General features: G+C 49.3%; 1 protein-coding gene across 7 annotated transcripts in view; it reads right to left on the minus strand.

The window, feature by feature from the left end:
* The window catches only part of SGCE (sarcoglycan epsilon), a 56,185-nt gene that overhangs the window by 1,447 nt on the left and 42,365 nt on the right, over positions 1-12,373 (minus strand). For all 7 annotated transcript variants that reach the window (XM_038742439.1, XM_038742430.1, XM_038742434.1 and 4 more), the window contains 2 exons: positions 12,028-12,216; positions 160-203 (listed from right to left, as the gene is read on the minus strand). In XM_038742439.1, the coding sequence (XP_038598367.1) occupies positions 160-203; positions 12,028-12,216 (233 nt within the window). The remainder of the gene's footprint in view (positions 1-159; positions 204-12,027; positions 12,217-12,373) is intronic.

Here is a 12,373-nt window from a genome sequence, read left to right on the forward strand (position 1 = left end):
CCGCCTCTCCCCACCACCCGCCGGGTCCGGCCCCGAGGCCCGAGGGAAGGTATCGGGCCTCTGCCAGGATGGAGAGCGGGCGGGTCAGCGGTGGGCCGCCGGAGTTGTGGGGGCGGGGGGCGGCGGGTAGGGCCGGGCAGCAGGCGGGGGGACACTCACCTGCGGCCTGATGCTGGGGAATCTGCGTCTGGTGTGGCAGGTTTCTACAAGCAAGTGAGAACCTTTAAGTGAAACTGGGCACAGAGGAGCACCCGTGTGATCTCCGCAATCAATCAATCAATCAATCAATCGTATTTATTCAGCGCTTACTTTGTGCAGAGCACTGTACTAAGCGCTTGGGAAGTACAAACTGGCATCACATAGAGACAGTCCCTACCCAACAGTGGGCTCACAGTCTAAAAGGGGGAGACAGAGAACAGAACCAAACATACCAACAAAATAAAATAAGTAGGATAGAAATGTACAGGTAAAATAAGTAAATAAATAAATAGAGTAATAAATATGTACAACCATATATACATGTATACAGGTGCTGTGGGGAAGGGAAGGAGGTAAGACGGGGGGATGGAGAGGGGGACGAGGGGGAGAGGAAAGAAGGGGCAACAGTGAACAGAGACGGGGTGAAGTGACCCGCAAAGCGGTTTGACTTGCCCTACGACGCCAGTTGCCCCCGGTCGGAGCGGGGCTGAAATCCGCCATCAAATCCACCTCCAGTGGGTCGGGGACAAGCAGAGGAGGAAGGTGAAACTCCATTTCCCGATGGACAGAGGGGCCGATGACCTACATTTCCCAGCCACTATTGGGGGTCGTAACATTTTGGGTGGAACCGAACTCTCATAAATCTCTGGGAAAGGCTCACTCTCTGACCCTCGGAGGCCGACTGCGGGCCTCCAGCGTCTACAGCCCCTCGGGAAAGGGAGCCACAGCAGACAGAGGGGACTCAAATCTCCGCTATTCCTCTGGGACTGCGACCTTTCTCTCAGCCGTCTTCCTTTAAGCAAATATTTTCTGAGCAAAGTAGCGTTAGCTGGCAACAAGCGTCTGGAAATCCCTTCTGTAATGTGTTCACCCGGGACCTTCCGCCTTTTCAAGAGGCCCGTGCCAAGTTCCCAGGAGCATCCCAGCCAGATTCCTGGTCTCCCTCCCCCACACTGGTGGGTTTTTTTTTGTATTTGTTAAGCACTTACTATGTACCAGTCATTGCTCCAAGCGGTGGGGGAAAGACAAGCTAATAGGGTTGGACACAGTCCCTGTCCCATATGGGGCTTACAGTATTAATCCCCATTTTACAGATGATGCAGTTGAGGCCCAGAGAAATGAAGTGACTTGACCAAGGTCCCACAGCAAACAAGCAGCGTGGCTCAGTGGAAAGAGCACGGGCTTTAGAGTCAGAGGTCATGGGTTCAAATCCCGGCTCCGCCACCTGTCAGCTGTGTGACTTTGGGCAAGTCACTTCACTGCTCTGGGCCTCAGTTCCCTCATCTGTAAAAATGGAGATGAAGACTGTGAGCCCCACGTGGGACAACCTGATTACCTTGTATCTACCCCAGCGCTTAGAACAGTGCTTTGCACATAGTAAGCGCTTAACAAATACCAACATTATTATTATTATTATTACAGAAAAGCAGCATGGCTTAGTGGATAGAGCACGGGCCTGGGAATCAGAAGGATCTGGGATCTTATCCCGGCTCTGCCACACCGTGTGACCTTGTTCAAGTCACTTCACTTTTCTGGGCCTCAGTTCCCTCATCCACAAAATGGGGATTAAGACTGTAAGCCCCGTGTGGGGCGGGGACTGCCTCCAACCTGATTAACTTGTATCTACTCCAGTACTTAGAAGAGTGATTGGTACGCAGTTAAGTGCTTAATAAGTACTGTTATTATTTTATTATTATTACACACCAGCTGAGATCACGGTGTGGGAGCTGGGGGGAGGTGATTTCAAACTTGCCCCCGCCCCCACAAAAGAGGGGTGGTTATACAGGTCAAGATGGCATCTGTTGCCCCTTCTAGACTGTGAGCCCGCTGTTGGGTAGGGACCGTCTCTATATGTTGCCAACTTCCCAAGCGCTTAGTACAGTGCTCTGCACACAGTAAGCGCTCAATAAATACGATTGAATGAATGAATGAATGAACTGAGCGCCCTGCCCCGTCCTCAACGTTGATGAGGACAGCAGAAGCCCACCCAGAGCGTCCCTGGCCCCTGCCGTTTCCACGGCTTTCAAGGTTGGATTAAGTGACACTGCCCGGAAGCCCGGCTTGGCTCGATCCATCATCATCATCATCAATCGTATTTATTGAGCGCTTACTATGTGCAGAGCACTGTACTAAGCGCTTGGGAAGTACAAATTGGCAACATATAGAGACAGTCCCTACCCAACAGTGGGCTCACAGTCTAAAAGGGGGAGACAGTGGTATTTACCATCAATGGCATTTACTGTTTGCGGAGCACTGTGCTAAGTGCGTGGGAGAGGACAATGTAACAGAGTTGGTAGACAACGATCCCTGCCGCCATGGACCTTACAGTGTAGAGGGCTCAGAGCGGGATCCCTGGAGACACCCATCAAAAGCAGTGTGGCCTAGTGGAAAGAGCACGGGCCTCAGAGGTAGGGGACCTGGGTTCTAATCCCAGCTGTGCCTCCGCTTGCCTTCCGTGGGACCTGTGGGCATGTCACTTGTCTGGCCCCCAGTTTCTTCTCCTTCAAAATAATAATAATAATAATGTTGGTATTTGTTAAGCGCTTACTATGTGCAAAGCACTGTTCTAAGCACTGGGGTATCATCATCCTCATCAATCGTATTTATTGAGCGCTTACTGTGTGCAGAGCACTGTACTAAGCGCTTGGGAAGTACAAATTGGCAACATATAGAGACAGTCCCTACCCAACAGTGGGCTCACAGTCTAAAAGGGGGAGACAGAGAACAAAACCAAACATACTAACAAAATAAAATAAATAGAATAGATATGTACAAGTAAAATAAATAGAGTAACAAATATGTACAAACATATATACATATAAACAGGTGCTGTGGGGAAGGGAAAGAGGTAAGATGGGGATGGAGAGGGGGACGAGGGGGAGAGGAAGGAAGGGGCTCAGTCTGGGAAGGCCTTCTGGAGTAGGTGAGCTTTCAGTAGGGGTAGATACAAGGTAATCAGGTTGTCCCACATGGGACTCACAGTCTTCATCCCCATTTTACAGATGAGGTAACCGAGGCACAGAGAAGTTGAGTGACTTGCCCAAAGTCACACAGCTGACAAGTGGCGGAGCCGGGATTTGAACCCATGACCTCTGACTCCAAAGCCCGTGCTCTTTCCACTGAGCCACGGGGGATTCAAGACCTGCTTTCCCTCCCCCTTTCACTGTGAGCCCCATGTGGGACAGGGACTGTGTCTGACTCGATGATTCTGTATCTCCCCCGGCGCGTGGCGCAGTGCTTGTCACATAAGGCTGAACAAACACCATGATGATGATGACCATGAGGGGCTGAACCGTCACCCAGGACCTCAACCTGCCTGAAGCTGTGGTTGATTTGGGCCGGCACAATTTCAGGTGAGGAATCGAGGGCAGAGTCTCCAGGAACTCTGGGCAGGTGGCTGGGAGTGTAGGGTTCTACCTACACGCCCCATCCCTCAGGCTGCTCACCCTGGCCCGGGAGCTGGGTATTGGTAAAAATGCCAAAATACCACCCCGCACTTTGTACCCAGGGTCAGTGGATTTCCTACAGATAATAATAATAATAACGATGGTATTTGTTAAGTGTTTACTATGTGCAAAGCACTGTTCTAAGCGCCATCCATCCCAATCCCTTGTGGTCCTCGGCACTGTGCCAGTGTAGAGTGTTACAGGCTGGCCCCGTGCCAGCCAAGAGCAGAATCCACATCTTGGGTGGTGGAGGATTGGCTGCGTGGGTGGGCCGGGTGCGTTCGGAAGCAGGGGCACACCGGGTGTCACTTGGTGGGACGGCCCAGATGACTCCAGGCATGTTTGGCCCTGGACTTCCCGGTGGGCCTGGGATCCCTTAGACCCCAGGAGCAGGTGCGAGGGGTCTCCCTCGCCCCTGGCACTCCCCTCCATGCATGCTCTGTCCCGCGTGGGGAAGAACCTGGCTTGGCATCAGATGAGCTCCGTGGGTGGGATGGAGGGAACCACCGACCCATGAGCTCCCCCTTTTAGACTGTGAGCCCACTGTTGGGTAGGGACTGTCTCTATATGTTGCCAATTTGTACTTCCCAAGCGCTTAGTACAGTGCTCTGCACATAGTAAGCGCTCAATAAATACGATTGATGATGATGATGGCTACTATCATGGGGGACACGCTGGCTGCCCCCAAAAAGAGTCCCGGGGAGACCCGGGTGTGGGTCAGTCAATCAGATTTGTTGAGTGCTTACTGTGTGCAGAGCACTGTACTAAGTGCTTGGGAGAGTACAACACAGCAATTAACAGACACATCCCTGCCCACAAGGAGCTTGCAGTCTAGAGGAGTCCTAGGGGTCCCCACCCTGGAGGCCCCTGGAGCTTCGTGAGGTGGGACAGCTCGGTGACCAGAGCCCAGCGTCTGCAGCCCCCGGCCTGAGGGCTACTCCAGGCCCCAGGCTAATCCAGGTCCCAGCCAGGTGGCCTGTCTGTAATAATAGTTGATAATTATGGTACTTTCATTCATTCATTCAATCGTACTTATTGAGCGCTTACTGTGTGCAGAGCACTGTACTACGTGCTTGGGAAGTACAAGTTGGCAACATCTAGAGACGGTCCCTACCCAACAACAGGCTCACAGTCTAGAAGGGGGAGACAGACAACAAAACAAAACATGTGGACAGGTGTCAAGTCATCAGAATAGAAATAAAGCTAGATGTACATCATTAAGAAAATAAATAGAATAGTAAAGATGTACAAGTAAAATAGAGTAATAAATCTGTACAAACATGTACAGCTTGGCTCAATGGAAACAGCACGGGCTTTGGAGTTAGAACTCATGGGTTCGAATCCCGGCTCCGCCACGTCTGCTGTGTGACCTTGGGCAAGCCACTTAACTTCTCTGAGCCTCAGTTACCTCATCTGTAAAATGGGGATTAAAACTGTGAGCACCACGTGGGACAACTTGATCACCTTTTTTCCCCCCAAGCGCTTCAAACAGTGCTTGGCACATAGTAAGTGCTTAACAAATGCCATCATTATTTTTATTATATATACAGGTGCTGTGCGGAGGGGAAGGAGGTAGGGCTGGGGGGATGGGGAGGAGGAGAGGAAGAAGGGGGCTCAGTCTGGGCAGGCCTCCTGGAGGAGGTGAGCTCTCAGTAGGGCTTTGAAGGAAGGAAGAGAGCTAGCTTGGACGATGTGAGGGCATTCCAGGGCAGGAGGAGGATGCGGGACTGTCTCTATATGTTGCCAACTTGTACTTCCCAAGTGCTTAGTACAGTGCTCTGCACACAGTAAGCGCTCAATAAATACGATTGATTGATTGATGGCGGAACAGGCGAGAACAAGGTACAGTGAGGAGGTTAGCGGCAGAGGAGCGGAGGGTGCGGGCTGGGCTGTAGAAGGAGAGAAGGGAGGGGAGGTAGGAGGGGGCGATGGGATGGACAGCCTTGAAGCCGAGGGTGAGGAGTTTTTGCTTGATGCGTAGGTTGACTTGTTAGGTGCTTACTATATGCCAGGCACTGTACTAGGCACTGGGGTGGATAATAATAATAATAATGATGATGATGGCATGTGTTAAGCGCTTACTATGTGCGAAGCGCTGTTCTAAGCACTGGGAGGGGGGAATACATGGTGATCAGGTTGTCCCGCATGGGGCTCACAGTCTTAATCCCCATTTTACGGATGAGGTAACAGGCTCAGAGAAGTTGTGACTTGCCCAAAGTCACACAGCAGACAAGTGGCAGAGTCAGGATTAGAACCCATGACTTCTGACTCCCAAGCCCGGGCTCTTTCCACTGAGTCACGCGAGTTGGACACAGTCCCCGTCCCACATGGGGCTCACAGTCTCAATCCCCATTTTCCAGATGAGGGAAGTGGGGTCCAGAGAAAAGAAGCGACTTGCCCAAGGTCATACAGCAGACAAATGGCAGAGCCGGGTTTAGAACCCATGACCTTCTGACTCCCAGGCAGGCCTGTGCTGTATCCTCTATGCCACATCAGCGAAAATGGCTCTTCCCTGGGCCCAGTGGCCCAGTGTCTACTTCTGGGAGGGGGCTTGAGGGGAGGTGAAGAGAGCCCAGTGTCCAGCTTAGTGTTGGAGTGGCACATCCTGTGACTGTGCCCTTCCCTCCCAGAGTGTCCACTCACCCGCCCACTCTCAGAAGAGTGAAAGGCATCGGAGTGGGTACTGGTGGACGCTCACCCCACTGCCCTGCCATAGGGGCATTTGGGAAAACTCAACCTCGAGACTGTAAGCTCTCCGTGGGCAGAAAACGTGTCTGGTATATTGTTCTATTGTCCTCTCCCCAGCATTCATTCATTCATTCGGTCGTATTTATTGAGCGTTTACTGGGGCATTTGGGAAAACTCAACCCCTAGACTGTAAGCTCTCCATGGGCAGAAAACGTGTCTTGTATATTGCTCTATTGTCCTCTTCCCAGCATTCATTCATTCATTCCATCGTATTTATTGAGTGCTTACTGGGGCATTTGGGAAAACTCAACCTTTAGACTGTAAGCTCTCCATGGGCAGAAAACGTGTCTGGTATATTGCTCTATTGTCCTCTCCCCAGCATTCATTCATTCGTTCGATCGTATTTATTGAGTGCTTACGGTGTGCAGAGCACTGTACTAAGCGCTTGGGAAGTACAAGTTGGCAACATATAGAGACGGTCCCTACCCAACAGCGGGCTCACAGTCTAGAAGGGGGAGACAGACAACAAAACAAAACATATTAACAAAAAAAAAATCAATAGAATAAATATATACAAATAAAATAAATAGAGTAATCAATATGTACAAACATATACACAGGTGCTGTGGGGAGCGGAAGGAGGTAAGGCTTGGGGGATGGGGAGGGGGATGAGGGGGAGAGGAAGGAGGGGGCTCAGTCTGGGAAGGCTTAGTACCGTGCTCTGCACACAGTAAGCGCTCAATAAATACAACTGACTGACAGTCTGACACATCAGGAAGCAGCATGGCATAATAGCTAGAGCCTGGGCCTTGGAGTCAGAAGGTCATGAGTTCTAATCCCAGCTCTGCCACTTGTCTGCTGTGTGGCCTTGGGCAAGTCACTTCACTTCTCTGTGCGCCTCAGTTCCCTAATCTGTAAAATGGGGATTAAGACTGTGAGCCTTCCCAGACCTTCCCAGACTGAGCCCCCTCCTTCCTCTCCCCCTCTTCCCCCCTCCATCCCCTCCGCCTTACCTCCTTCCCCTCCCTACAGCACCTGTATATATGTATATATGTTTGTATGTATTTATTACTCTATTTTATTTGTCCATATTTATTCTATTTATTTTATTTTGTTAATATGTTTTGTTTTGTTGTCTGTCTCCCCCTTCTAGACCGTGAGCCCGTTGTTGGGTAGGGACCGTCTTTATATGTTGCCAACTTGTACTTCCCAAGCGCTTAGTACAGTGCTCTGCACATAGTGAGTGCTCAATAAATACGATTGAATGAATGAATGAATGAATGAATGAATGAGCCCCACGCGGGACAGGGACTGTGTCCAGCCTGATTTACTTCTATCCACCCCAGCACTTAGTGCGGTGTCCCTGGCACATAGTAAGCGCTTAACAAAAATCACCATTATTATTATTATCTGGGTCGGTGTTCTCCAAGCCCGATTTAGTGGCCTCGGCCAACTGGGTTTGGGGAGAGAAGTCCGTACCCCAGCGGACCGGGCCTGAGGTGGACCCGATTGGGGAAGCCCAGCAGTCCTGCTCCCTGCCCCTCACCCAGCCCCACTGTGAGTGCCCGGGGGCAGAGAGCCCAACTGTCAATCAATCAATCGTATTTATTGAGCGCTTACTGTGTGCAGAGCACTGTACTAAGCGCTTGGGAAGTACAAGTTGGCAACATATAGAGACAGTCCCTACCCAACAGTGGGCTCACAGTCTAAAAGGGGGAGACAGAGAACAAAACCAAACGTCCTAACAAAATAAAATAGAATAGATATGTACAGGTAAAATAAATAAATAAATAGAGTAATAAATATGTACAAACATATATACATATATACAGGTGCTGTGGGGAAGGGAAGGAGGTAAGATGGGGGGATGGAGAGGGGGACGAGGGGGAGAGGAAGGAAGGGGCTCAGTCTGGGAAGGCCACTTGTTCCCTATCTCTGCCAGCCTGGACCCTCGAGTGGCCAGTGTGGCCAAGCTGCCACCAGACCCCTCTGTGTGTGTGTGTGTGTGTGTGTGTGTGTGTGTGTGTGTCTCTCTCTCTCCCTCTCTCTCTCTCCTCTTTCTCTCTCTCTCTCTCTCCCCACAACACTCTATTCTGCTTCTTTGCCTGCTCCATCTAATAGATTGGGCTGGAACATACATTTCTCCTCTAGGAATGAATGAGCCCGGTCTCTGGGTCCAAGGCAGATTTGCCAGACTCCTGAACACCCCTCCACCCAAACTGCCCAATACAGGCAAGTTCACGGGCCACGACTTGGCGAGTCACTGAACGGAAGGAACCCTGGGGAGTTCCCTACCAAAGGAGCTGAATCCCAAATCCGGCCCACTCCGGCCTCTGCGTGGAACCCTGGCTCCAAGACCCACCGGGGCGTGTCTTCAGCCAGCCCCGATTTCGAGTCAGCAACATGGTCAGGTGGCTAGAGCCCGGGCCTGGGAGCCAGAAGGACCTGGGTTCTAATCCTGGCTCTGCCACTTGACTGCTGTGTGACCTTGGGCAAGTCACTTTGCTTCTCTGGACCTCGTTTCCCTCATCTGTCAAATGGGAATTAAGACTGTGAGCCCCACGTGGGACTGTGTCCAACCCTATTTGCTTGTATCAATCCCAGAGCTTAGAACGGTGCCTGACACACAGTAAGTGCTTAATCAATCAATCAATCAATCATATTTATTGAGCACTTACTGTGTGCAGAGCACTGTACTAAGCACTTGGGAAGTACAAGTTGGCAACATATAGAGACAGTCCCTACCCAAAAGTGGGCTCACAGTCTGGAAGGGGGAGACAGAGAACACAACCAAACATATTAACAAAATAAAATAAATAGAATAGATATGTACAAGTAAAATAAATAAATAAATAGAGTAATAAATATGTACAAACATATATACGTATATACAGGTGCTGTTGGGAAGGGAAGGAGGTAAGACGGGGGGATGGAGAGGGGGATGACTGTGATTATTGCTACAAATTGAGCCCGTGACCCCCTGATTTGGGAACTGCCGGTCTAGAAAAGGTCTCTTTCCTCTTTGGGGGCAAAGGTGGATGAAGGACACAGAGGCCAGCACCTCTCAGGGTGCTCAAGAAGGCAGCGGTTAGCCAAGTTCACCCCAGCTGCTTGGCGGACAAGCTAAGCAAAATCCGACTCAGCGCACACCTATAGACTGTAAGCCCGTTGTGGGCAGGGATTGTCTCTATTGCTGTATTGTACTTTCCAAGCGCTTAGTATAGTGCTCTGCACACAGTAAGCACTCAGTAAATACAACTGAATGAATGTGGACACAGGGACCGGCTTTAGTAGAAGGCCAAATTAAGAGCCGCTCTAAACTGATGCCAAACCTTTTCCCTACCTGGCTGTAGTTGAAAGCCAACGACAAATTCAGCCTGTGGCCTCGATCTGGCTTCTGATTCTCCTGTTCTCTCTCTCCCTTAGTCTGTGAGCCCCCTGTATCCCATCTGCTTATATTATTATCTATCCATTGTTTGTATGTATTTATTACTCTATTTTATTTGTCCATATTTATTCTATTTATTTTATTTTGTTGATATGTTTTGTTTTGTTGTCTGTCTCCCCCTTCTAGACCGTGAGCCCGTTGTTGGGTAGGGACCGTCTCTATATGTTGCCAACTTGGACTTCCCAAGCGCATAGTACAGTGCTCTGCACATAGTAAGCGCTCAATAAATACGATTGAATGAGCTTAGCCACTAGTAAGTGCTTAACAAATATCGTCATCAGTAAGCACTGTAGTAGCGCTTGGGAGAGTACAGTACAACAGAGTTGGTAGACACGTTCTTTGTGCACAATGAGCTGCTATTATTATTGGTAATAATAACAATAGTGGTCTTTGTTAAGTGCTTACTTACTATGTGCCAAAAAAAGCGCACTAAAAGCACATCACCTCCAAGAGGCCTTCCCCGAATAAACCCTCATTTCCTTTTCTCCTATTCCCTTCTGCATTGCCCTTGCACTTGGATTTGTACCCTTTTCACCCCTCCCCCAGCCCCACAATACTTATAAATGTAACCATAATTTATTTGTTTATACTAATGTCTGCTTCCCCCTCTAGACTTTAGCTCCTTATGGGCGGAGAACTTGTCCACTAACTCTGGTGTATTCTTCCAAGCACTTGGTACACTGCTCTGAACACAGTATAAGCACCCAATAATAATGATGGCATTTATTAAGTGCTTACTATGTGCAAAGCACTGTTCTAAGCGCTGGGGAGGTTACAAGGTGATCAGGTTGTCCCACGGGGGGCTCACAGTCTTAATCCCCATTTTACAGATGAGGTAACTGAGGCACAGAGAAGTGAAGTGACTTGCCCAAAGTCACCCAGCTGACAATTGGCGGAGCTGGGATTTGAACCCATGACCTCTGTCTCTAAAGCCCATGCTCTTTCCACTGAGCCACGCTGCTTTGGGTAGGGACTGTCTATGTTGCTGACTTGTACTTCCCAAGCGCTTAATACAGTGCTCTACACACAGTAAGCACTCAATAAATACGATTGAAAGAATGAATGAATGATACATATGATTAATATGAATATTATTGTATAATAATAAATACAATAGATTGACTGAGAAAGCGCTGTGCTAAGCACTGGGACATCTACTAATCAGGTCCCATGTGGGTTTCGCAGTCTAAGTAGGAGGGAGAACAGGCATTGAATCCCCATTTTGCAGGTGAGAGAACTGAGGCCCATCAAGTTAAGTGACTTGCCCAAGGACACATGGAAGGTAGGTGGCAGAGCAGGGATTAAAATCCAGGTGCTCTGACTCTTATGACTAGGCCACACTACTTATATTGTAATTCCATATAATATAATAATTATTATTATTCCTCTCTTTGGTCTTATTGAGGAACAAACACTATGATTTGCCTTTTAGATAATTTCTTGTGATTTTTCTCACCTTTGCTGAGATGACTCCCATTTTTCCCTCTCGCACCCATGCCCACACTCCTACACCTCTCCCAATCCCCAGGTTTCTCTGACCACAGAAATGAGTTTTCCAAGCACCCAGTAGAGGGAGTACACATCTTTTTCTAAATAATAATAATAATAATAATAATAATAATAATAATAATAATAATAATGGCATTTATTAAGCACTTACTATGTGCAAAGCACTGTTCTAAGTGCTGGGGAGTTTACAAGGTGATCAGGTTGCCCCACGGGGGGGCTCACAGTCTTCATCCCCATTTTACAGATGAGGGAACTGAGGCACAGAGAAGTGACTTGCCCAAAGTCACACAGCTGACAACTGGCGTAGACGGGATTTGAACCCATGACCTCTGACTCCAAAGCCCGTGCTCTTTTCCACTGAGCCACGCTGCTTCTCTATAGTAGCGATGGTTTGCTTTGAAATGAAATGCATTTCAGAAAAAGCTAACCAGATGAGCTTATTCTCTTTGAAGGGAAGGAGACAGGAAAGATCGCTGTCCATTGCATTCCCAATTGGAAGGTACTCTACTGTTAAGGCACCATTTCTTTATCAAAATAGCTACAACTCTGTTGAGGATTTTAACCCTTCAATAATAGTTCCTTTAAAGAAATCTGCTGCACCAGTCCTGGAAATTTTACTTCAGAGTAGACAGCTTACCCGATATCTCCGGTTTAGACGTGGACGGAGGCCGAGGGCTCTCTCCGTCCCCCGCCGCCCCAGTCCACCGGCCCTTGGGGTCATCCCGCGCGGATACTCACTGCTGGGTCTGCATCAGTGGCATGCTCGTGTTATCAAAGCTGTCGGGGTGCAGAGCCGGGACCATCTCCCCGGTGACCGGGTGGAAGACGGGCAGCGTCGACAGGGGCCAGGCTATCTCTCGGTTCTTGGACATGTCCCGGAGTTCTTTAGTGGACTTCTGAATGGCACTGTGGTGGACCAATTGGATGCTACATCGAGAGGAAATAGAATAACGGGGGCTTTCAAACCGGCCTCTCCTTCCTCCGGTCAATGGGTCAGAAAGGCCGATGTACAACGCGTTCTCTGAAAGGATTCATTGAGGTCTCGTAGGTCGGCTAGGAGACTGACACTGGGATAGGGAAGTTT

The sequence above is a fragment of the Tachyglossus aculeatus genome, chromosome 2 (genome assembly GCF_015852505.1).
Source record: "Tachyglossus aculeatus isolate mTacAcu1 chromosome 2, mTacAcu1.pri, whole genome shotgun sequence".
In the NCBI taxonomy this organism is placed as follows: Eukaryota; Metazoa; Chordata; class Mammalia; order Monotremata; family Tachyglossidae; genus Tachyglossus; species Tachyglossus aculeatus.